Source organism: Alosa pseudoharengus, unplaced genomic scaffold, assembly GCF_046254945.1.
Source record: "Alosa pseudoharengus isolate Yale_2024_CS ecotype anadromous, Long Island Sound unplaced genomic scaffold, YU_APseudo_1.1 YU_APseudo_1.1_scf_15, whole genome shotgun sequence".
Classification (NCBI taxonomy): Eukaryota; Metazoa; Chordata; class Actinopteri; order Clupeiformes; family Clupeidae; genus Alosa; species Alosa pseudoharengus.
The window spans coordinates 24,834,786-24,858,375 of NW_027468620.1; the positions used below are offsets into that span (position 1 = coordinate 24,834,786).

Genomic DNA, 23,590 nt, shown 5'->3' on the forward strand with positions numbered 1-23,590 from the left:
GTGCTATTCTCACAATGGTGTTTTGATTGGACATGAATGGTGATTTGATCACATCAATTTGGCCCAGAGTCAAAGAAACTGCAGATTTAGCCCCCCCCCCCCCTCTCATCCCAAATAGCTCTGCTGTTAAACACACACCTAAATGAACATGATTTACCATTCACAGGGGATAGCAGCATCTGCCAGATGACAATAACGATCATTCCAACCATTTTTACCTAATGGACAGCTGAAACCATATGCCAGTCATGAGACAATCTCCTTGTGTCCTATCTCGTGTAATTACAGTATTCTAAGCAAGTGGTGGGCTGTTTGGGAGGCATGATTTATTGCGCTTTTGAGTGAATTGTAAAGGGGGTTTGGGAAAAGTGCTTGGCTGAAATGTTAAGTGCTGTTGTAAGCCAGCCAGGAGGCATACCTGGCCTCAAACTCTGAATGTGAGTCTCTCTTTATAATGATTATGTTTCAGAGCATTGAATTACTAACCCAGTCCTTACCCTCTCTCTCTCTCTCTGTCCCTCTCTCTTTTTCTCTTGCTCATTTAGTTTTATTTAACATTAATATGCCACAGAAAAACAGTACCGCAGTACCAGATATTTTATTTGTTCTTATTGATAGGACATGTTTAGCTTAGCTCAGTGGGGACAGTTTCATTACAAGATCTCTCTCACACACACACACGCACACACACATCTTTTGCTCTGGTTCTGAGCAATTTCCTCCCCCATGTCTATGAAGGCTCTTTCCCATACAGAAGATTAATGACTCGATACGGATATGGCAGTTACGTGTTAACCCATGAAATGTCAGGAGAGGAGCACTTCTCTTTCATCATCCTCAGCACCAGGCACCTGAAAAATGGGCTTTTGCTACATGAGCACGTCCACGCCATGAATCAGGTGATGTGGAGCCGCAGTGGCGTGCGGGTCTGGACACACACATATATATATCCACACATAGATATACACCAATACATAGACACACACACATCACACACACACTCACACACATGCACACACACACACACACACACACACACACACACAGGCACAAACACACTCATGTCTCATAAACACGCACACACACACACACACACAGGTACACACACACTCATGTCTCATAAACACACACACACATAAACAGGCACACACACACAGGGTGACTAAGTGCATAGTACTCAGATTGGACCCAGGGCTCACAGCACGCTTCCTTCTGCCAATCACAGGGTACAGTCCAACAGCTAAGGCCCAAGCAAAGTATCTGATGCACTCACATAAATATAGACACACACAGACACATATATACACACAGGTAGATATACACACACAGACAGTAGACACACACACACACACACACAGACACATATATACACACAGGTAGATGTACACACAGACAGTAGACACACACACACACACCCACACACAGACACATATATACACACAGGTAGATATACACACAGACAGTAGACACACACACACACACACATATATACACACAGGTAGATATACACACAGACAGTAGACACACACACACACACATGCATACACACACACCAAACAGAAACAATCAAATCTTGATTGATCTTTTTCTCAGGCATGCATTTTCTTAGCCAGAAAACAAACACCACTCATTTGTGTGACACTGTCAGCTCAGAGTGCACCTCCTCCTCTTCATCTCCGTGATCCTCCTCATGCACCTCCTCCTCTGGCGCGGCAGACTTGAGCACTTGAGTTGGAGCGCTCCAGGGCCGTGTTGAGAGGGAAACTCTCCCGCGTCCTGCCTTGATCATGTGCATGGAGTGGACGAGGCTTTGAACATCAGTCGACCTTTCTGCTGCTTTGACGCAAGGGTCCCCCCCCCCCCCACGTCTCATTCAGCCCCAGGCTGGAAGCTCTGATTACTGCAGCTTTTTAAAAAAGTGGACATACACCCACCCACCCACACACAGACACACACACACATACTCATCCACACCAGCCTGTAGACATCGCCGAGAGAGGCCTTTTGTCAAAGAGGAAGTTGAAAGTAAAAGGGGGGGGGGGGGGTCAGCTCAGGTTTTCGTTTACAGGCTGTCTGCCAAATCGCCGATTGGTATCCCCTGGCCTTTGCTGTGGTAATTCGTTGACATCCATAATTGTGAGGAAATGAGAAACTTCAGTGAACGTCAGTGGAAGGAAAGAGAGGTACCCACGCTTGGAGAGGAAGAGCGAGAGAGAGAGAGAGAGAGACAGGGAGAGAGAGAATGGCCATCGAAAGTCAATTATCCATACAAATGCATGTGAAATGACACGGAAAAGGAGTACAGCGAGGGATCCCGACGGGAGGCTGATCCCCGAGCCGTGCGCGTTGTGCCCGGGCACCGGGGGAAGAGAAAGGCCCGCGTGCACGCATGGAGACGTCCCAGCAGCTCCTCTTTTGTATCAATCAGAGTGGAAGCCGGACGATCCATGGAGCCATCGCACACACGCCCCGGGCCCCGACCACTACCACCGCCACTATACCACCATCAGCGCCCCGTAGTAGACGCACAAGCCTCGTTTGGCTCCCCCCGAGAGAGTGCAGAGTGAGGGGGCAGTGGTGGGGGAGGTGGTGGTTGCGGGGGTCTGTGGAGGGTAGGGGTGGGGGGTGGGGGTGGTTGCGGGGGTCTGTGGAGGGTAGGGGTGGGGGGTGGGGGTGGTTGCGGGGGTCTGTGGAGGGTAGGGGTGGGGGAGGTGGTGGTTGCGGGGGTCTGTGGAGGGTAGGGGTGGGGGGTGGGGGTGGTTGCGGGGGTCTGTGGAGGGTAGGGGGGGGGAGGTGGTGGTTGCGGGGGTCTGTGGAGGGTAGGGGTGGGGGGTGGGGGTGGGGGTAGGAGTGGGAGATGGAGCACTGGAGCATGGGCTCTCTGAGAGGATTATTTAGATGGGGAGAGATGCAGCGGAATTGGTGCTAGAGAGTTATTGAACGAAAACGAGAGAGAGAGAGAGAGAAAGAGTCTGCCTAGGCTGCTTCTGCAGTCTTGGCACGGGTCTCTCTCTCTCTCTCTTTCTCTCTCACCTCAGCAGGCCTCTCAGAGGCTTCAGTTGGATTTAGTCAGTCCGTGGAGCTGTGCTCATTCAGCCAGGAGCACCCCTCTGTCACTGGCTACAAATAACATTATCACAGCACTAAGAAGCGTTTGTGTGCTCTGTGCACACTCCGGTCTTATTATGGCAGCTGACATCTTTAGACGCTGTGGCAGCATCTTCCCTCGCTTTGTTGTAAGGACTGCTGTCGCAAGAATTTTAGAGTTTACAATCTACCCCAGAGTTTACAGACTACCCCAGAGTTTGCAGTCTACCCCAGAGTTTGCAGTCTACCCCAGTAGGTTATCTTAGTTCTTTTTTCTCTTGTTGGCTTGATGAACACAGTGGTCGGAGGCAGTAACTCTGAGGCTATAGAGCTGTGAGCCCACTGGATTTATTCATGGAGATCACAGGGAGTGGAGGCCTCCATCAGTCACTGGTGTTCTGCTGAAGGTCGGGTGCCTGTTGAGGGGGAACAGTGGTGCTGTCTCACCCCGAGCCGTCACGCTGAACGGTGGAGGATCCCAGGGAAGGTCATGGAGATAAGGTGAAATAGTGTTTGGCACTGGAGATAGGGAGCTGTCACAATTACTGCCATGTCGATGAAAGACCCTGTAAATATCTACCGCCCACTGGGAAGGTTTGTGTGTGTCTATGTGTGTGTGTGCGTGCACAGAAACACACATGTACACACACACACACACACGCATACATAAGTACCCATAAATACACGCAGCCAACTTAATTCAGGAAACAAGGGATGTAGATACCTGAGGCGTTCTGCAGGGATTCTCATTTGAACTGACAGAAGCAAGCAGGTCTACGCTCTGGCCGTTACAAGAGGCAGCATGCTTCTATCTGCATGCAGCGAGTTTCATGTTGATCTCATTTCCCTCATGCCTCAGGACATCACTGCAGTCTCTCACCATCCTCCTCTTCCTCCTCTTCCTCTATTTTTTGCCATCCTCTGTTTTTTCCCTTTTTGTTTTTTGCGGGCCGCTGGAAGAAGCCTGCCCGTGCATTGGAGATGTGTTTATCCCCCTCGTCTCCTCTCCTCTCCTCTGGGCCGTGCTGTGCCCGACGGTGAAAGTGACCTGTCGGAGCGGAAGTGCAGCGCACACTGTTCTGTTCCTTTCCTGGGTCTTCTCTGATTCTGTCAGCTGGAATCAAGCTCGGCGGGAGGCTCCATTAGAAACAACGCGGCTGACATTTTGACTTTCTCGGTGACTTCGCCGAGTCCACAGTGTCACGCTCATTCAGCTTGAAAGAGAGAGGGTGAGAGAGGAGAGAAGGAAAGACATTGCGTAAAAACGAGAAAGACGAATAAAAGGATAGGGTGAAAGGGTATCTCCATGAGAGAAATATAAAGGGAAATAGAAGGAAAAAGCGAGGGAATAAAAGAGAGGGTAAGAGTGCTAATAGGTAAGAGAGTGTGTGAGATGGAGAGATCAACATGAGGAGGAGTGGGAAAGAATCTGCTCTAGGCGATACAAATGAAAATATATTTTTTGCTCCTGGCCAAATAGACATGGTGATAAAATGATAAAAAAAAACACTGCAGGTAAATACCCTTCCCTCAAACATGCCTACGTGGCATTTTCTTGGGTGGTAACTCGTGTATTTGAATGTAAATCAATGCAGAAATGAGAACAAAGTGCACCAGAGCGTGGCCAAAGTCTTCCCCTGCTTTCATAATGAACATGCTCCTCAAGCATCTCATTGGTTTTTGCTAGCGCTCGCATACTTAGCGCGGGGGGCTTTCACTTTAACATGAGCCCGCCTTCACATCATTTACTTATCTAGCAAATGGCTCCCAGGAGAAATGCAGTCCTCTCTGCTCAGATAAGAGGTGTGTGTGTGTGTGTGTGTGAAGGGTGTGGGGGGTGGGGGCTTCCCAAGACCAACGTCATATGCTAATAACACACTTTCTAATGAGAGGTAATGGTACCCATTTGCTCAGTGGCAATGGATGGGAGCCACACCACCGGCATGCCAATGCCTCTCAGTCACCTTCAGGGTTTCATCTCTGGATCCTTCCCTGAGCTGAGGCAAGGCCCTCTTGAGCAGATTACTAAGAACAGGTCACATCTCACAGGTCACTCGTCTCAGCAAGGGCACACTAATAATAATAAAAAACTCCTCTAACTCTGTTTTTTTCTCCCTTCTCATGGATTCAGTAATCTGAGCTGCTGTTGTCCAAGGTCAGAGAAGGCAATGTTGTGTCCTAAAGGAAAAATCAAATAACAACATCAGTAAAATTAATAAGCTGTTCTGTAAAAACGTAGTGTACATGCAACATTAATAACTGTGCTTCTCTGCCCTCTAGTCATTGAACGTGTATAAATTAGTGTAATGTAAACAACTGCAAATATCGCCTCAATCCAGTGACTAACATGTCTAGATACACATTCAATTTCTACCGTACGCAGTACAGCTACTCTACACACCAGAGGAGTAGCCACAGGTGATGGGATTTGCCACGGCGTCTCAGACAGCTGTTGAGGTGGTGTGACACAAGACAAAGACACGTGTCTCTCGGCAAGACAGGGACAGGTTTCCTTAGTGACACGGGGAGACATGGCAGGGAAGGTGTAGCTGACCGTGTGCTCAGCGTCTGTGACAGCCTGTAAAATGACCCCCGGGGGGTGTGGGGTGGTATGATGCCGCATAGCAGCCAGTTAAGACAGTGGGCAGTGAAGATGCCACTGAAGTCCACTGGCCCCCTGGCCTGGGGAGCCAGAACTCATGTAGGTCAGCTCACAGCGCTATGATAGGGATTTTAATCTTCTGTGCAAGCACTAAGAGCGAGTTGAACAATAGACGATGGACGAGTTGAACAATATTTAACTTTTTTTATGACTATTGAAGCACTCTCTCTCTCCCTCTCTCATATACTCTCTCTCACACATACACACACACACACACACAGACACACACACAAAGCAAGAGATGGTCAGACAAGCCGAAATAGACTGAGATCTTGGCTGCGGACGCTCTCCTTGTCCTTCGCCTGTCTGTCTGGCAGTCTGCTCCGTCCATGCCAGTCATGTCTCGTCACCGAAATGGAGAACCGGGGCTTGAACCGCTTTCCGAGTCTCCAAATGGCCCCACTTATCTGTCCCAGAAAGAAATTAACCCTCATCTTACGAGCACGAGAGCTCAGACGGTCACGACCATTGGATAACCGAATAGCACCAAGCTACTGTCCATCTGGCTTGGGCCCAAATGGCCTTAGAGGAACCAGCCCAAGTCAAAAAATATGACCGAGGATACTGTCCAGTATAGCAACATTAGCTATATAAATTATGATGACGGCAATAAAAACATTTTATACTATGTTAACAATCCATAAAGCCATAAATGTATAAAGGTAAAAGCGATGCCACGGCAAAAATCCGACCAGTGTGACCGTAGTCGTGGCCGCTCGATGCCACTTGTCCTGAGCCCACCCTGCATGGCGGAGGGAGGGAGGGGTGGAGGGAGTGGTACTGAGCTGAAGTGGATGGTGGCGTAAATCAGAGACATGGCCCCGGGCCCTGGCGATAGCTATCTGCCTCCCAGCATATCTCTGTGACATTTGGCAGCAGGGGAACGGAAGAGAAAGGGAAACAGGGGAGCATCGGTGTGATCGCTCAGTGCGTTCCAGCACACACACTCCTACACACACACACACACCGACAGTATGGATATGATCCCCTGCAGCACAGGGTTCAGCATACTGATAAGACTCTCACTTCTACAGGGCTATGATAACCACCCTCTACTTTGAGAGTAATGTATACAACTGAGGTTGGAGGTTGGGTACACAACTGATATTTAAGGACCAGGTGATCGTGTTAAAGCATTCATCAATGTTTCGTTTTTTTGTCAGGGTATGTTTGTGTACGATGATCACCCAGAGGAGATGCATTCATTTGTGCTGAATGGTGTGAAGGTAAAAGACCTGAACTCATAAGCCTCAAGATTCTCTCCAGGAGTTACTTTTTATGTGCTTTCACAATAAACAGCTCGTAAATTTCGCCCCTGTTTTGTTTTATGTGGCTGGCACTCCACCAAGGCCCACTGCTAGAATGTTGGTCGAAGTGACTCTTTCAGGTGCTGCTGAAGGTTATCTCCCTGCAGAAGTCATGACTGTGGAGAAAAAAGACCAAGATAGTATGGAGCAGAAAGCACACAAGTCACACATTTGTCTTGATTCATTTACATGTAGCCCAATCTAGAACGTACCGCACAATGCATGAGAGTTAGACAATAGGAAAAAAGCCGTTTAGGCATATGGAACTCTGTTTCGCAGCGCACCTGTTTGCAGACATCCTGGTGCATGGGCGTTTGATGTGGAGTGGAGGTGGATGGGAGGGAGAGACCAGAGGAGTTGAATGGCTCCAACAATCATCATGCTCTGCAAAGTCCATTTCACAATCAAGGCATGCGCATTGTCAAAGGGATGCACGTCTCACCTCTTTGTGAGTAGGGTGATAAATCCACCTCTCTGACAGCCTGTCCCTGTGGGTCCCAGACCCAGAAACCTTGCAAAGATAAGGCACAGCAGAGCCTGGTGATACAGAGGTGCTATTTATCACTTAAAGACAAGCAGGGCACAGACACCAGTCACGCGCACGCTGAGTGAGCCAATCCACTCAGTCATTACACAAACTATTTTTGCTACTGTAGGAATTTTGTTGTAGTTTTAATACGCAGCACTGTCGGTTCGCTAAGTTGTACTCAATAATTAGTTAATTAATAATTAATTGAGTGGCAGTTGCGTCTTTTTAGAACCTGTTGCTGTTCGCGCACCTCGAGTGCAATGCTGGCGTGACCATTACTTTATGACTTTTAAATAGTACGAACAGCACGGAACACAAACAACATGCACATGTTAGCCTGGCCCCATGGAACTGACATCTACTCCTCACAGTGTGTGTGTGTGTGTGTGTGTGTGGGGGGTGTTCCTGACACCAAAAGCTAAAAGCTGTAGACGGCACACACAGATGAGCAGCACTGTTTGCCTCCAGCTGGCAGTGTCCTCGCTGGTGCAGAGGTTAGCGCCGCCGACACAGACTGCACAGGCTCATGATTAGTGCCTCTTGGGCCGGCAACTCAGTTTGTCAAAGCGGCGCAGGAGTTCATCATCTGGCTCCGTGATGAAAAGAGGCGCAACCTGATTACGCCTTTTATTTTGGTCCTGCCGAGGAATAGGCCGGGGCGAATTAACGCTCAGAAACTGAGCTCCATAAATACCATCCATCTCTCAGCGCTGCCTCGGTCTCCCCTGCTGTCTTCTCCTCTGTCTCTGATTTCTAATATCTCTCTCTCATTCTCTCTCTTTCTTCCTCTTTCTCTTTTCCTCCTTTATCCATCCTCCCTCTCTCCTTTCTTTTTTTTTGCAGAAAAACACTCTCAACTGAAACAATTTAATCTTGTAAAAAGCATGAGCCTCTCCTGATGAACCCTCCTAATGATGAAAGCAAACAAAGACATAAAAAAGAAGAATCACCCATCGAGCGTCATAAATAACCACTTGCACTGTGGGCTACACACACACACGCTATGAGTCCCAGTTTGTTTTCTGCCATATATATTTCTAATAGCCACAATTCATGGTTATTAAGATGCAATTGTCTATTAATTACACATAGTTAAACATCTGCCAAGGACTGAAAAATAATCATAACTCACATTTAGTGAAGTGCTTTTTAAAAATAGCACAGATTTGTCTTACATTGGCTTGCTTGTTTTCTCCAGGAGTGGTCCTACCTACCATGTTAGGGGTCTGGTATCTATCGGTTGTGGGTGTTTTTTATGAGTGTGAAGTGAGTGTTGCGTGGTGTGACAGAGCTCACCTTGAGTGCGAGCTCATCTCTCTTGTCCCCTCCTGGCGAGACAGGGCAGCGCCATTCTGCCAGCTGCCCCTCACATCATCAAACACACTGATAAAATGGCAACACTCCCATGACGCCATTTAAGATATGCCAAGAGGTCGTTCATCTCCCTCTCTTTCTCTCTCCTCTCTCTCTTTCTCTCTCACTCTCTCTCTGTTGCCATTGTTATCTCAGCCACAGCAATCCATCTGCCTCATAGAATGGCAATAAATCAGCCCCATGCAGATTGCCTCTCGATACCTGTATAGAGATTCCATAACAAGTCATGCTATGAGCCTCTCACTCTCAAATTCACCACTTGGCTCACATTCTAACCCAGCCCCCCAACCCACCCCACCGACAATAAAATAACAGATGATTTAGTCGACTCAGGCATTTAGTCAGTGTCTTGGGAAACTTTCACACTGGAGTTTGATTCGATCCTGCGGCTCCTGAGATTGAGATGCCCACGCGTGTTTGTCAGCTACTTCATGATTTATAAAAGATGGGCATTGTGTCTCAGGGCGTAATTCCTATTCATTACACAGACTTTCATTTAGATGATGGATGAGCTCAACCCGTTCAGCAGGACCCTGCATGAATATTCAAGAAGCCGAGCGATGAGAAGGAGAGGCGGGAGCAGGACACCTCTTGCCTCTTCCACTCTAACTCAAGTGCATGCGCAAGCTCTGCTGAAATTGTTTGGCTAAGTCATAAAGCCTCTTGACAAGGTTACTATGGAAACACTTCAAGCGCTGTCTATAAGGTAGCTTTGTTCATCGCAGTGCCACAAAGCTTAAAAACCAAGCAGCCAGCAGTCCTCAATGGCTGCAGTACTGAGGTGAATTGGATACGGTCCATCCAAACAATGAATGGTAGGCGGAAACATTGAGTGTGGCTGGGTGACTTGGTTGTGTGTGTGTGTGTAAAAACCTTTACAGTCATGAGCCAGGACTATTTCTATGAATTTGGATTGGGATACATTGTACTAAGAACAGTGATGATTCTTAAATAATAACACTGTTCATTCAAATAGCAAATACATAAATAAGTAAGCCATGAAATGGAGTCAGACATAAAAAGGAAAATTTAAAAATCAAGACCTTTTCTTTATATCCGTTTGCCTTCATAATACCTATATTGTGATCAGAACCTATTACTATATATATGTGTTTAATTTCACACTGTGGGCAGAAAAATATTTTAACTGCTTGAATGAAACACCAGTCTTTAGTTCTGAAGTCAAGCTTCAGACTGCAGTCTGCCAAATCTGACATTTGCTCTATTGGATTATTACTTCAAATAAATACTTACTGTAAATGAAAAAGACCATTGATCCCAACATATGATATCAGCAAAAGGTATTGATTCTGACAGCTAGTTCCAAAGATGCACATGTCAAGAATGATAATAACTGAATAAGACTTTCAGTTCAGTTCCTGGCAAAAGTGCTTCTTTATAAACTGGGAAGAATTGTTTCTCTCATAGCCAAGAAAGAAGAAGAAAAAAAACAGTCACCTATATCAAGTTTTATACCGCTCTTCATAGTTCAAAGAACAACTGTCGTAGCTCAGCAGTGAAAGCATATGAGAGGTCAGCAGTAGTATTATTAAGTGCACTCAGTAAAAAAACAAATACTGTAAATGTCTCGGCTGTGCTGGACATTGCTGCAGATAAACATGTCCAAATGATTAAATGGAAACCACAGGGATCCCTAGCTCATATTTTGTGTCTGTATAACCTGTCTAAAGATGCTATTGTAAGACCACTGAAGTAATTTATACTTACAGTATCGTATAATGTAACTGTAAAGTGTTCATACTAAGATGGCATTTAAACAACCTAGGAGGCCTATATAAAACTATGACACATGCAATTGTCTCTTAGTGATGCAGACTATCATCGGTCCAACTGCAGACATTGATTTCAAAGTGTGAGCTTGAAAATGCCAAAGAGAACCTCAGGTGCTGCTGAAGGGAAAAGGGAACGTTTCTCAGACCTTTCCAATGTGTTGTAGCTTTTTCAGAGTCTCACTTCTCAGAGCCCTCCGATAATACTATATATTAGGGGGACAGAATTATTGTCTATTGTAGGGCCCAATTTTCTAGCAGCACCCCTGCCTATGACAGAGGCCATTTTGCGAGAGTGCAATCGTGTGAACAGCCATCCTTTTTCTTTTGTTTTTGTTATTGCAGTAAATTCTGCCATTATCCTGGTGGGGGGGGGGGGGGGGGGGTGCTGCAAAAGAAAGGCACTTTCAAATCAGGTTTAACAAATCATTTCAAAAGCCTCCCATATGTCCTGTATCAAGACAGGTGAAGCCAAGAGTGCACAATGTGACAAATTCACCACTTACGGTCCAGGTTTGAGGATATTATTTGCAACTGTCCTCTCATTCAAAACAAAGCACCGGAAAATGGAACACCTTGAACTCAAGGAAATACACATATGAACTTGAAAAAACAAAACACATACACATGGTGCACATTTCAAGACTGCCTGGGTCCAACTACAATTATTACAAACTCAGTGACATGCAGTCTGGTTTGTAACTGGTTCAGTAACTTTTTCAGTACAGATTCTTAGGTAGGATATGTGCCTTGTACTTTGTTTATATTTGTTTATGTTCAATACACTTGGCATAGTAGTAGTGATACACAAGACAGGACAAAAGCCATGCACGCACATTATATACACATTTCCACTCTTGTGTCCACTCTGAATTCTTTAATGAAATTTGTTCTTGACAGCGCAGCCCAAAATGACTTGGGGCAGATTTTGGTTATCATGGCAACAGTGTGGTAGCTAGAGCTTGCATTAGCCTTTCCTGGTCAGTAAGCACACTAACAGCATTACAATACAATACCTCTCTGCAGGCTAGGGCACTCGTATCATTCATAAATGGACCAAGAAATGAATCAGAAACTGCTCCTGTTGAGAGAACATTGAGATCTTCCTGTGAATACCTTTTAGTTGTTTTTTTTTTAAGATTACAGTAGAGTGGTGCTTGTTTTTCATGTGTAGCTGCCTAGCTACAAAGAATCCAGGTGACAGCACAATCCTGCTTAGGTGATGCTGCTGCAACCCCATTATATTTCAAGCTGACCTTTTCATTGTATTTCCACACTCATACACATCCTGCCTCCCTCACTCGTTCAAACAACCACACACACACACACAGAAAGATGTCTTAGAATGCAACAAGATGAATAATTCTGAAGTAAGTCCTCAAGCATGTGCTTGACCTCACAAAGTAAAGGGCATTCTGAAACATCAGCATAGCCTACCCTAGTGTGTACAACTGCACAAAATGACTCCACTCTTCTAAGTAGTTCCTGTTCAGCAGATATGGGCGATGATGATGGAAAGATTGACTAAGGAGAGTTCAGGAGAAAAGACAGGTAACTCTTTGTCCATACAAGTTGTTTAGATAAGAAAACACAGTTTTAAATGTGAGGCTTTTGTTAAAACAACACCTTATCATTAAGTCTCTTAAGTGAGTGTCAATGTGAAGATTGATAGCCGACAGAGCTTCTTTTGTTGATAAATAAATAAAATGGCAGTGCTGCTCTTCATAAGGTAGCCTACCTCTCAGAAACTGTGTCTGGGTTAAGCTCTTAGTGAGCCCTGGTCAGTTTGTAAAGCAGCCATTTCAGGTCACTCCAAGCCTGCTAATACAGCCAGTCTCTCCAGTGAGGGTGCCATAGCAACTGAGGAAACATCTGTGATTTCAGAGGCATTGTGGTCAGTGACCATGGCAGGATCAGCCTCACAGAGCTATCATCGAATGTGTGTATAAAATGAAATAAAAAGAAGCTGTTGCAGTCCTGTCTGCATTAGACCAGTTCGGTACTAAATCATGTAGGTTGGTGTGAGCTCCCACATTTTATTAACTGTTTCTATTTGTTTAGGTTTTCTCAAACAGTAGTGTGTCCCCTATAATCGATATGTGCGCATGTAACAGCATTCAGTGAAAGCCATACTGAGACAGACAAGACAATAATTCCCCTACAGGCCTTTTCGTCTTTATTTTTATGAATGAAACATTTCACTAGTGCACTCCCACTAATCGTTGCTCTCCCTGACAGGTCTCCAGTCAAATGCTGATGGCAGCTCTTTCTGAGCGGCCACATTGCCTCCTAGTAGATGTATTGCGCCTAAATACAACCACTGTGACTGATTTGTAGCTTCTGCCATTGCATGGCTCCTTCAAGCCCTCATGTGATCCAGTCCCTCTTAAATTCAGATGATGAAGACCTCAGATTGATGCTGTGTTCATACTCATTTGTTCCTATCTTTGTTTTCGTGCTTTCCATGTCAACCTTTTTAATAATGTTAATAATTCATGTCCATAAATCAGCAGGCCAAGTTTGCAATTACATGCATTAACATAATCTTTAAATGATTTGAATTCACAAATTATACACAACTGGCACACAAACGTTAGCCGTAGGCAACTGGCCTTGGTGGTTGCTGCTATAAAATGACTGTGCCGAATCCGTTTATTCCACGTAAAGCTCATATTTTAAGATGCTGTTCAGTGTGAGTTCAATAAAGCTGGAGCCAGGTCGGTTGTCTCTTTAAATCAACTCTACGGTGTTGATGTGCCCCGGAGCTGGGGTGGTTAGAACCATTCCCACCTCTACTGCAGAGAGCTTGACCAAATAGGCGCTCAAGACCGCTTCAACCGTAACGGCAGAAGCCTGTAGTCCCGTTAGAGCTCTTGCTCCGCGGACACTTGCAGCTTTCGAAACAGTGGACTATTTGCCAGCTTCAGTCCTTCTCTGGCGGAGTTATTTTTGTGGCGCATCATCATGGTGAATGACATTGTTTAACCTCGATTTTCCCTCTCTTTATTCCATCCGCAGAACACAGTGGCTGTCGCGTCAATCCATTTACCGCTGGCTGCTGTTGCTGCTGCCGCCCCTAGCACATCTGCGTTGCAATCTGTTGATAACTCCACTTGCAAGCTGCAGTTTATTGTCTTTCGCAATGGGAAACTCTTTCCTTGCACAGGGAATTCGTCGAACCTCGCCGATGATGGGAAACGTAGGAGTGTTGCAACACCAGTTGCTTTCACCAAATTAGGTAAGATGGGTATTGTCATCTCGGCCATTCCACCCTTGCAGTCTCTTACCGGCAATTACGAGACTGCTGAATGACTAATACTTGTAAAAAAGGGGCGGTGGTAGATTTTTTTTTAAATCTCATTTTTTATTCTCTTGATGTGCATCCCTAACTGTTCCGTCTGATGCTTCCTACAATGAGTTAGCCTAAATGTGAACATAAATTGCATTTAAGGCAGGCACATTGTGTGAGGTAGGAAATACCTATCAAATCACTTAGCATCTGTATGCTGCGCACGTTTTCCGAATTTAATGCAAGTTCTGTCCGGAAAGGTATTTTGTTTTAAATCCTTACTGGAGAATTATTAAACGCATTGATATTTCCTTAGACTATATTTACACATTGGCATAAGCTTGTTTTGTTTACCATGAAAAATTGTTTACCATGAAGCACGAATATATAATAGGCAAAATAAGAAATTTAGCACGTACACATACACGTGTGTGCTAGCGTGCGTGCATGTGTGTTTGTGTGTGTTATTAGCCCGGGCGTGCGTGCCAGCATGCGTGCGTCTTGTGAAGCACACGAGTAGCAGCATAGCCTACACAGCTACACACACAGCACTTAAGGACTTATTTCCACTTGGGTTACCTGATTCAATGTCTTGCTCCTCCGCAGATGGCTGCAGCTTGGGGAGCGCCGTGCAGCCCGTCACCATCGCTCTCAGGCACTTGGCTCTGGGTGTAGACCCTACCGCTGCTTACTGGGACTTTGACCTGCTCGATGGACACGGCGGCTGGAGAGCAGAGGGGTGCAACATAACGGGCTCGGTGGGCAACACGACTACCATTTACTGCACTCATCACAAGAACTTTGCAGTTCTAATGGTAAGTGCCACTTTAACCCCCCCCCCCCACACACACACACACACACACACACACTTGTCTCCATGTCCTTTTCACTTTGCCCAAAAAAAGTACTGCCCTGTCCTTCCTCCACAGTCCCACCTTCCCCGCATGGCTGTTTGGTTTTGAGTGTTTCAGATGCCCCCTGTCTCCACCGCGAGTCACGTGTTTCGTCAGAAACCTCAAGTCTGTCCGGAGATGCTGCTTCTAAATTTTAATCCCTTAAACGGTTCCCTCGTTTCTATCATCTGGCGGAAGAAACAGGAGGAAAACATGGCGAAAAGTGCGAAGTCTGGATATCTTAAAGAAGTGATGTGTTTTGGGGAGTATGAAGAAGTTGTTGGCTACTCGTTTTGGCTTTTATGTTGTCTGGCAATACGGCAGTGGGAATGGAAAGGATCTTCCAAAGCTCTCCAACGACTCGTCAGTACGCGCCTGCGAGCGCAAGTGGCGCACTAATTGGCTGCAACCTCTGCCGCCGAGACGGACTACCGCTGCTCGGAGGAATCGCAGCATCATATACATGTATCTATCATTTTCAACTAGGACATTTTTTGGTCATAGCCTACGTTTCGGGACGCCTTCTACTGCCGACGCTCAGAAACGATTTGATTTCATGTGGATATTACCCTTAGCGCAATGGCATCTCGTCGCTCAGTCGCTCCGTAGTGCTCCCATGCGCGTCGCCCGCGTTCGGACGCGCAGAAATCCTCCGGATGTTTACCGAAGAGTGGGACTCGCTAGACTGGGAGGTCAGTTTCTTAGCTATGCATGATTGCGAGCTGTCGTGCATTTTGACTTTTGTTGGATTCATGTGGTATAGCAGTGGCTTTGTTCAGTTTAATGTGTGTTTTTTTTTTTTTTGTAATATTAGAATGACAAAAGTCGCGTCGCCGAATTGTAAATGCTTAACACGAAAATTGAAAGCGACAGTGGTGTTAGAAAGTCAAACAGCGTTTGGAATGTGTGTATGTGTGTGTAGAATGCCGGTCTTGAGGGTATAGCCTATGTCAGATTGTCACTGTACGGAGCCGAAGCAATGTAACGTTATATATTTAACATCGAGCCTCCGCAAGCCCATCTCCGTTCGCTGGAGCTCGGTGATACGCACATACATGCTTTGCAACGACGATCTGCCGTCTCGTTTAGACGGTGCTATATGATCCCAAGACCAAAGTGAGATCAGAAAGCAATTCTGTAAATGGAAGTGACAGCAGATTAATGGTTTGAACTTGAGGCGCGTTAAAGAAGGGGAGGGGAGCGTTGAAGTATCATTGGCAGAATTGGCAGCGTAGTGCTTTTCATTGTGTGTGTGTGTGTGTGTGTGTGTGTGCGTGCGTGCGTGCGCGCGAGTGTATGTGTGCCTGTGTGTAGGGATTGTGCGTTTGCTAATGCAGTCACCACACCCGCAGTTCTCTCTCAGTCACCCCCCCTCTCTCTCTCTCCCCCCCCTTCCCCCTCTCTCTCTCTTTTTCTCTCTCTGTCTCTCATTCCCTTACTCCCCCCTCTCTCCCTCCCTCTGCAGTGCCCAAAGACATGGACATCGCATAATTTGTGATGCTGTCCTTATCAATTCTGTGAATTGTTGTCCGGGCTCACTGAACCTGTTGCATGATCTATTTTCTGACACAAAACTATTCAGGCTTTTAAGAGCTACAACTTCACAAACCTGGAACCTCTCCTGAAAACTGGTGTCATTTGCTTTCTTTGCATCAGAATCAACCTGTATTCACATTTATCCACACATATAATACTTTTCTCCCAAGAACACAGTCAGGTCACATAGAAATTAATCAGGGAAGTTGCATAAAGGAGAGTGTAACCTGGACATCATGAGATCCTCTTGAACTTAGCGCTAGCTTTGATTGAAGCTACAGAGTCTTTTTTTTTTTGCCTTGTGTTCCTAAAATATAGTCATTAGTCCTAATGATGAGCCTTGTTGTTCAAATACCTTTCCAGCTTTCCCTTTGAAATAATACAAATAAAACATATCATATAGAGTAGACAGTGACTCAAAGAGGAATTCACATTTTCTGAAAGGCGCGTCTGCTCTCATCATGTGCTTTTATTAGCATACAGTAAGAAGCCTTGATTAGACTACAAATGGTGTGTTTGTCCCTTGAGATCAATTTCCATATTTGAACAAATGCATTGGAAATTTTAATGAGCTTCCATTTTTCCCCCCGTTGCATGGTCTCATCAAATGTTAGATAAGTCCGGTTTGAGATATGTTCTGTTTGGCAGGCTATGGTGTCTGTACTCTCCCCACCCTGCTGATGGCTGTGACAACCTGATTCCCCCAATTATATTCAGCTATGACCTTCCCCCTGACAAAGTCCCCAGAGAGGAGTATGATCATCCCTGACATGGCTGGTGGAAATGTGCCTATTGATTGGGTCTATAACCCCCATGTGTTAGCTGATTCACCTAGATGCTGAGACATAGAGGGCTGGATGGAGTGTGTGTTGCTGGTAGGGTAAGTGCATGCAGCGGGGTCTCTCTCACGGGTGATGCGGCCATTATTGCTCGACTGAAGATGATGCTCTCAGTTTGGTGCCGGCTTTCTAAAGCTGAGGAATCAGAGTCATGTTTTTTTCTGCTGCTTGTTCATTCATTTACTTTTTACATTTCTCCTTTTATGGAATGCCTTATTTTGTTATTTATTATTTTTATTATTTTTTTCTTCTCACTTATCCACCTCAGGATGCATTCAACAGATCACTGATCACATCTAACACACTCACACACATATGTATTCTCTCTCTCTCTCTCTCTCTCTCTCTCTCTCTCTCTCTCTCTCTCTATCTCTCCTTACCGAGTTCCTCAGAGGTGTCTAGCAAGCCCCTCAACTCCATGCTTCATTTGTTTATTCATCACATCAGCAGCAAACATGTCTTCACTCCAACCCCAATCTCCTGCTAAAGCCATTGGCTAGATCAGTCTCCAAGACATCATTTCCTCTGGGACCTCCAAGGTGCTGCATAGTCAATACCACTAGCATCATGTCGATTGCTGGAGTTGATAGTTGGTTCGCTATTTTTCAGGACCATGGACAGCGGTATCGTCTCGTCAGCACTAACGGCTGTGCTGGTAGCCTTTCCCCACGCCACAGGCAGCCTCTTTCCCCAGTGCTGAGAACAGCAACATGTGCCAACTCTTTGAGAATCAAACACAGCAGCAGCACAGCCCCATGCAAACCTCTTGGCAAAATGGACCAGTCCTTCTGCTACGACTCCTACCTTTTTTTTTTAATTAAATGGACTACTTCCACCATGGTCGCCGCCTTTTTTTTTTTTTTACTGCTTCCTCAGTGTTACAAGACAATGCTGGAGGGTTTTTTCAGCACCATGGCTAGCGGCGGAAGGTTTTGTATTCTCTGCTTCAGCACCACGGACAGCGCAGGCAGCTCTCTGCTCCATGCTGCCTCGCTCGCTCTCTCTCTCTCTCTCTCTGCGTTCCCCTGTGGTTTGCCGCCTGCTCAGGCGGAGATTGGGGTGACTCACACGCAGCTCCAGCACACTGCAGAGGGTCCGCTGCTCCTCTTCATCACTCTAACAAGGCCATTCTCTGACTTGCCCATGACATATGCTTATTTACCTCATGGTCTGTTTATTCAGTGTGTCTGTGAGTGTGTGTGTGTGTGAGTGTGTGAGAGAGAGAGAGTGAGAGGAGAGAGAGAGACAGACGGAGAAAGAGGGAGGGAGGGAGGGAGAGTAAGAGTAAGCATTGAATAGTTTTGGTTCAACGTTATCATCAGTTCACATAGATGCAGTGTGACTGATAAAATGTTATGATTAGAGCGGCTGATTCATAGCTGCCTGACTAGCATACCCCTCGGACAGAAAAATGGCTTCATTTCATAAAGGAACCATCAAGATAAAACGCTGCATCTCTGCAAGTCATCAGTAATGATTGGTTCAGAGTATCACCCATGACAGTTAAACCAGCAGTAGCCCTTGTGATTTGGTGATCTGTATAGCCAATAACATCCGAAATGATGCTGTTCATGTAAGAAAAGAAATGCCACAGCCTCTGTTAGCTGCTGCATAGAGAGACACAGAAAGGTGGATTACAATATGATTTTAGGACCAAACTACTCTAAATGGGTGATATTACGGTAAATAGTAGCCAGTGTATTATTCTCAGCGTGGGGGCTCTGTTGGTGGCGTATGCATCTGTGGTCACCGTAGGCTGGGAATTTGGCAGGCGGCTGTTGACGCAAAAGCATTAAGTCTCGCAGTGTGGGCAGAGTCCCTGTTGGCAGCCGTCTGTGGGCATGTTTGTGTTGATGTCTTGCTGTGTGGCAGTGGCTGGAAAGAAAGGTGACGGCGAGCGAGAGAGAGAGAGAAGAGGAAGAGTGAGTGAGTGTGCTAATGACTCATGAATCACTTGCCATTAGTTACCTCTGAACCACTCCCCTCCCTCTCTCTCCTTCTCTGTGTCTCTCACTCTCTTGTCTCTGTGTCCGTCTATGGTTCTCTGTGTGCGTCCCCCTCTGTGTCTCTGTGTGTGTGTGTCCCTCTGTGTCTCTGTGTGTGCGTCCCCCTCTGTGTCTCTGTGTGTGTGTGTCCCCCTCTGTGTCTCTGTGTGCGTCCCCCTCTGTGTCTCTCTGTGTGTGTGTCCCCCTCTGTGTCTTTGTGTGTGTGTCCCTCTGTGCCTCTGTGTGTCCCCCTGGCTCTGTGGTTCTGTGGCGCTCTGGCAGAAAGAGGTGACTTTCAGAATCAGATTTATTATCCTTATCTCGTGGTAAAGAAATCCAATCTATGATAGATGTGTGTGTGTGATGTGTGTGTGTATAAGTATAAGTATATATACTCTTTTGATCCCGTGAGGGAAATTTGGTCTCTGCATTTATCCCAATCCGTGAATTAGTGAAACTCACTCAGCACACAGTGAACACACAGTGAGGTGAAGCACACACTAATCCCGGCGCAGTGAGCTGCCTGCAACAACAGTGGCGCTCGGGGAGCAGTGAGGGGTTAGGTGCCTTGCTCAAGGACACTTCAGCCGTGCCTACTGGTCGGGGTTCGAACCGGCAACCCTCCAGTTATAAGTCCGAAGCGCTAACCAGTAGGCCACGGCTGCCCCGGCTCTGTGTTTCAGAGAAGGTGCACATGTATGCCGTTTGAGACAAAACATACAGTATCTCGAGCCAAAGCCAAAATTACACCCTTCACACAAACAGGCAAACACACACCCTGTGAGAGGAATGATAGAGGTGAGACTGTGTGTGTGTGTGTGTGTGTGTGTGTGTGTGTGTGTGTGTGTGTGTGGTGTGTGTGCGTGTGTGTGTGTGGTGTGTGTGCGTGAGCGTGAGCGTGCTGTGGAATAATTCTAGTCACGCTGACGTCATCTTTATCTGTGTTACTTTAGCCACAGGTCCCGGGGCTGCTGATGATACTAAAATGACCTCACCGAGTAACCTGCAGACCAAATGTAGCCTTCACTGCTCAAATACGTGTGTGTGTGTGTGTGTGTGTGTGTGTGTGTGTGTGTGTGTGTGTGTGTGTGTGTGTGTGTGTGTGTGTGTGTGTGTGTGTGTGTGTGTGTGTGTGTGTGTGTGTGTGTGTGTGTGTGTGTGTGTGTGTGTGTGTGTGTGTCAGAGGTGGAAGTGAGTCACACATGTGCAAGTCACAAGCAAGTCTTAAACTTCAAGTCTCAAGCAAGTCATTTTTTGAGACAATAAAGCAAGTCAAGTCAAGTCATAGCTTGGGTCAAGCAAGTCAAGTCAAGTCATAGCCAAATCATACAAATTCATGATGATTTACCCACGTTTTCATTTTAAAATAAGCTAAAATAGGCTAGTTAAGAACTGCTGGAGTTTTATTTGTATCAAACAAATAGACATTGCATTCATTCAAGCCACATACATCTGAACGGTTTATAGAATAAGATAAAATGTATATGAATAAAAATAAATGTATTTCAAGTAGACCTATAATAAAATAGCCTATTATTGTTTCAATATGCCTCAAATATTAGGTAAGCTATATCAGTGTTTCTCAAAGTGTGGTCTGGGGACCACTGGTGGTCCACAAGCTATCCCAAGTGGTCTGCGAGCAGACATGGTAAAATATTATATAGATGAGTTGTTTGCAATATGTAAATCCAAACAGTTCTGCAACACTGTCTATGTAAGATATGCCAGTTTAAATCATATAAATCCTCTGACACAATAAGCAAAGTGCAAAGACAATAAGCAAGGTGGTTCAGTGAGTAGGCCTATTGTGTGTAGGCTAATATACTGTTGAAGTAGCCTATAGGTTTAATCTTTTTTTTTTTAGCTAGGTGGTCCATGGGTTTCTTTTTTATTGGTTAAGTAGTCCTTCTTCTGAAAAAGTTTGAGAAACACTGGGCTATCAAATCATGAACATATATTCAAACAGTTCAAGTTACACCTGTCCTGACCTGTCACATCTCCAGGGACCCAATCATGTTGAAAAAGTAATCAATTAATCAAACGCTGCCGCCGACGTCACTGCCAAACTTTTGACAAGCGTGACAGCGTGTGTGTGTGTGTGTGTGTGTGTGTGTGTGTGTGTGTGTGTGTGTGTGTGTGTGTGTGTGACGAGAGCAAAATATAGCGTTTATGTACATTGGGGATGTGGGCGGATGTGAACCATGTCTTCCCTCATGCGGCTCTTTGGCACAAGGTCACATCTGAAATCTGTAAAATCTCTGGCTGCTGTCCAAAAGCTCCAACCAGAAAGCTGCTCACTGTTGGGAAAGTCAGTAGGCTGGAAGTCTTGCCATACCTCTCTCCCTTCCTCCCTCTACTTCCTCCCTCTCTCCCTTCCTCCCTCCACTTCCTCCCTCTCTCCCTTCCTCCCTCCACTTCCTCCCAACTTTTTTCTGTTCTCAACAGATTGCAGTTTGCCAGTAATTTGGCATTCAATGCAGATTGTTTTCTGTCTTGAGTAATGAGCTCCAGCTCCATTGGCTGTCATTAGTTTGACCTGCGAGTCGCCGCGGCGCTCATTCCCACCTCCGCCGGCCCCCTGGACTCAGCAGATAGGCTGCATTAGGGGTTTTTTCCCCTGACGCAACATATTGGATGTGATTTGCTTTGCCTTTCCCAACAAATTGCATTACTTTAACCTATTGTTATTCAAATGACTGATGCTTCGCTGTTAAGTATCTCCCATATTAGTATACTCTTGCGGAAGTGTGTGTGTGTGTGTGTGTGTGTGTGTGTGTGTGTGTGTGTGTGTGTGTGTGTGTCTGTGTGTGTGCGTGTGTGTGTGTGTGTGTGTATGTCTGGTATTTAATTTAGTGCAGCCAATTACTGTCAGTATCATACATCAAGAGAACACATTCATGCATTATAAAAATGTCAAATGTGTATAAAATGGCTGCCAAATAATTCTCTAGTCACACAGCTTTTACCTTCCATTCCTGGCTCTTTGATCAGTGAATATGACAATGTTGTTTCATTGTTGCTGTCATATTTACCAGTAGTTTAGGGTCACTGTATGTTTCTGCTGACTAGATGTTTACAGAAGTATTCTTTAGCTGTATCATGAAGCCTGTGACTGTGCAGAGATGATGCTGAATCCTTAGTCACTTTAGTCCCCCTGATATAGCATACAAGAAACAGCAGGTCACAGACTATGTCTAGACACAAGAGGCATTAATGTCTTTATTAATATACTGTGTCAGTGTATTTCTAATCTTTGCAAACATTTACTACTCAGTTACCAAAATATACATCAAAGTTCTTAAAGCATCAAAACATGCAGCGCATTTTAGTTAATATATCTGGTGAGGTCATTAACCAGACATAATGTATTCCAGAACAGAGCATTGCTTTTACAAATCCTATTCAAGTCTATGAAGGGATGAACACTGGTGTTCACTGGAGCTTCTTATGGCAAATGGTTTGGTGTTACCATACGGTATACTCTAATGACTTATCACAGAGCCTGCTGCAATTGATGACTGTTGTTGGTAGGTCAATCACAGCTCATTTATATCCATTGTGTCCCACTGGTTCTGTCGGTGCTCAGTAAATAAATGCACGCTGACCTCGGCTCTAGTCCACTTCCTTTTTCAGCCAAAAACATTGATCTGCAGGAATGCATGCTCAGCTGGCTGGCTCTGTGTGTGTGTGTGTGTGTGTGTGTGTGTGTGTGTGTGTGTGTGTGTGTGTGTAGGAAAACCAATTTCTGTGCATCTAATTTGTAGTCAGAACCCTTGCTTTCATCAGGTCAAATAGCATTTCATCCTTTTGACCCTGTGACCCTCTATTGCTTCCTTAAACACACACACACATAACTCACATACTAACCCACACACACAGACACACACACACACATCCCATGCATTCCTTTGCACACCACTCTGTGCCATTCAGATTGCATGTCTCCGCTGCTGCTATCTCTCCTTCCCTCTCTTCATGTGCTATCCTTCCTTCCAGGACACACACACACACACACACACACACACAGCCTTGTCATTAGTGACTGTTTATTTACGTAACTCTAACTCTTGGCTCTCCAGATAAGAACGGGGGGCAGGGGCCAGAAAATGAGATTTGTGTCACTCTGGGAAGACTAATAAGGCCAGGTGTGTGTGTGTGTGTCTGTGTGTGTGTGTGTGTGTGTGTGTGTGTGTGTGTCTTTGTGTGTGTGTCTGTGTGTGTGTGTGTGTGTGTGTGTGCATGTTTGGTTGGGTGGATGGTGAGGGGTATGGGGTGTCATCCTGTTCACCAAGTCTATTA

At 45.7% G+C, this 23,590-nt stretch overlaps 1 protein-coding gene across 1 annotated transcript in view; it reads left to right on the forward strand.

Moving 5' to 3' along the window:
* adgra1b (adhesion G protein-coupled receptor A1b) overlaps positions 1-23,590 on the forward strand; it is a 135,864-nt gene that overhangs the window by 80,448 nt on the left and 31,826 nt on the right. Inside the window, exons 13-14 of the mRNA XM_076285985.1 lie at positions 13,768-13,987; positions 14,645-14,853. Of these exons, the coding sequence (XP_076142100.1) occupies positions 13,768-13,987; positions 14,645-14,853 (429 nt within the window). The remainder of the gene's footprint in view (positions 1-13,767; positions 13,988-14,644; positions 14,854-23,590) is intronic.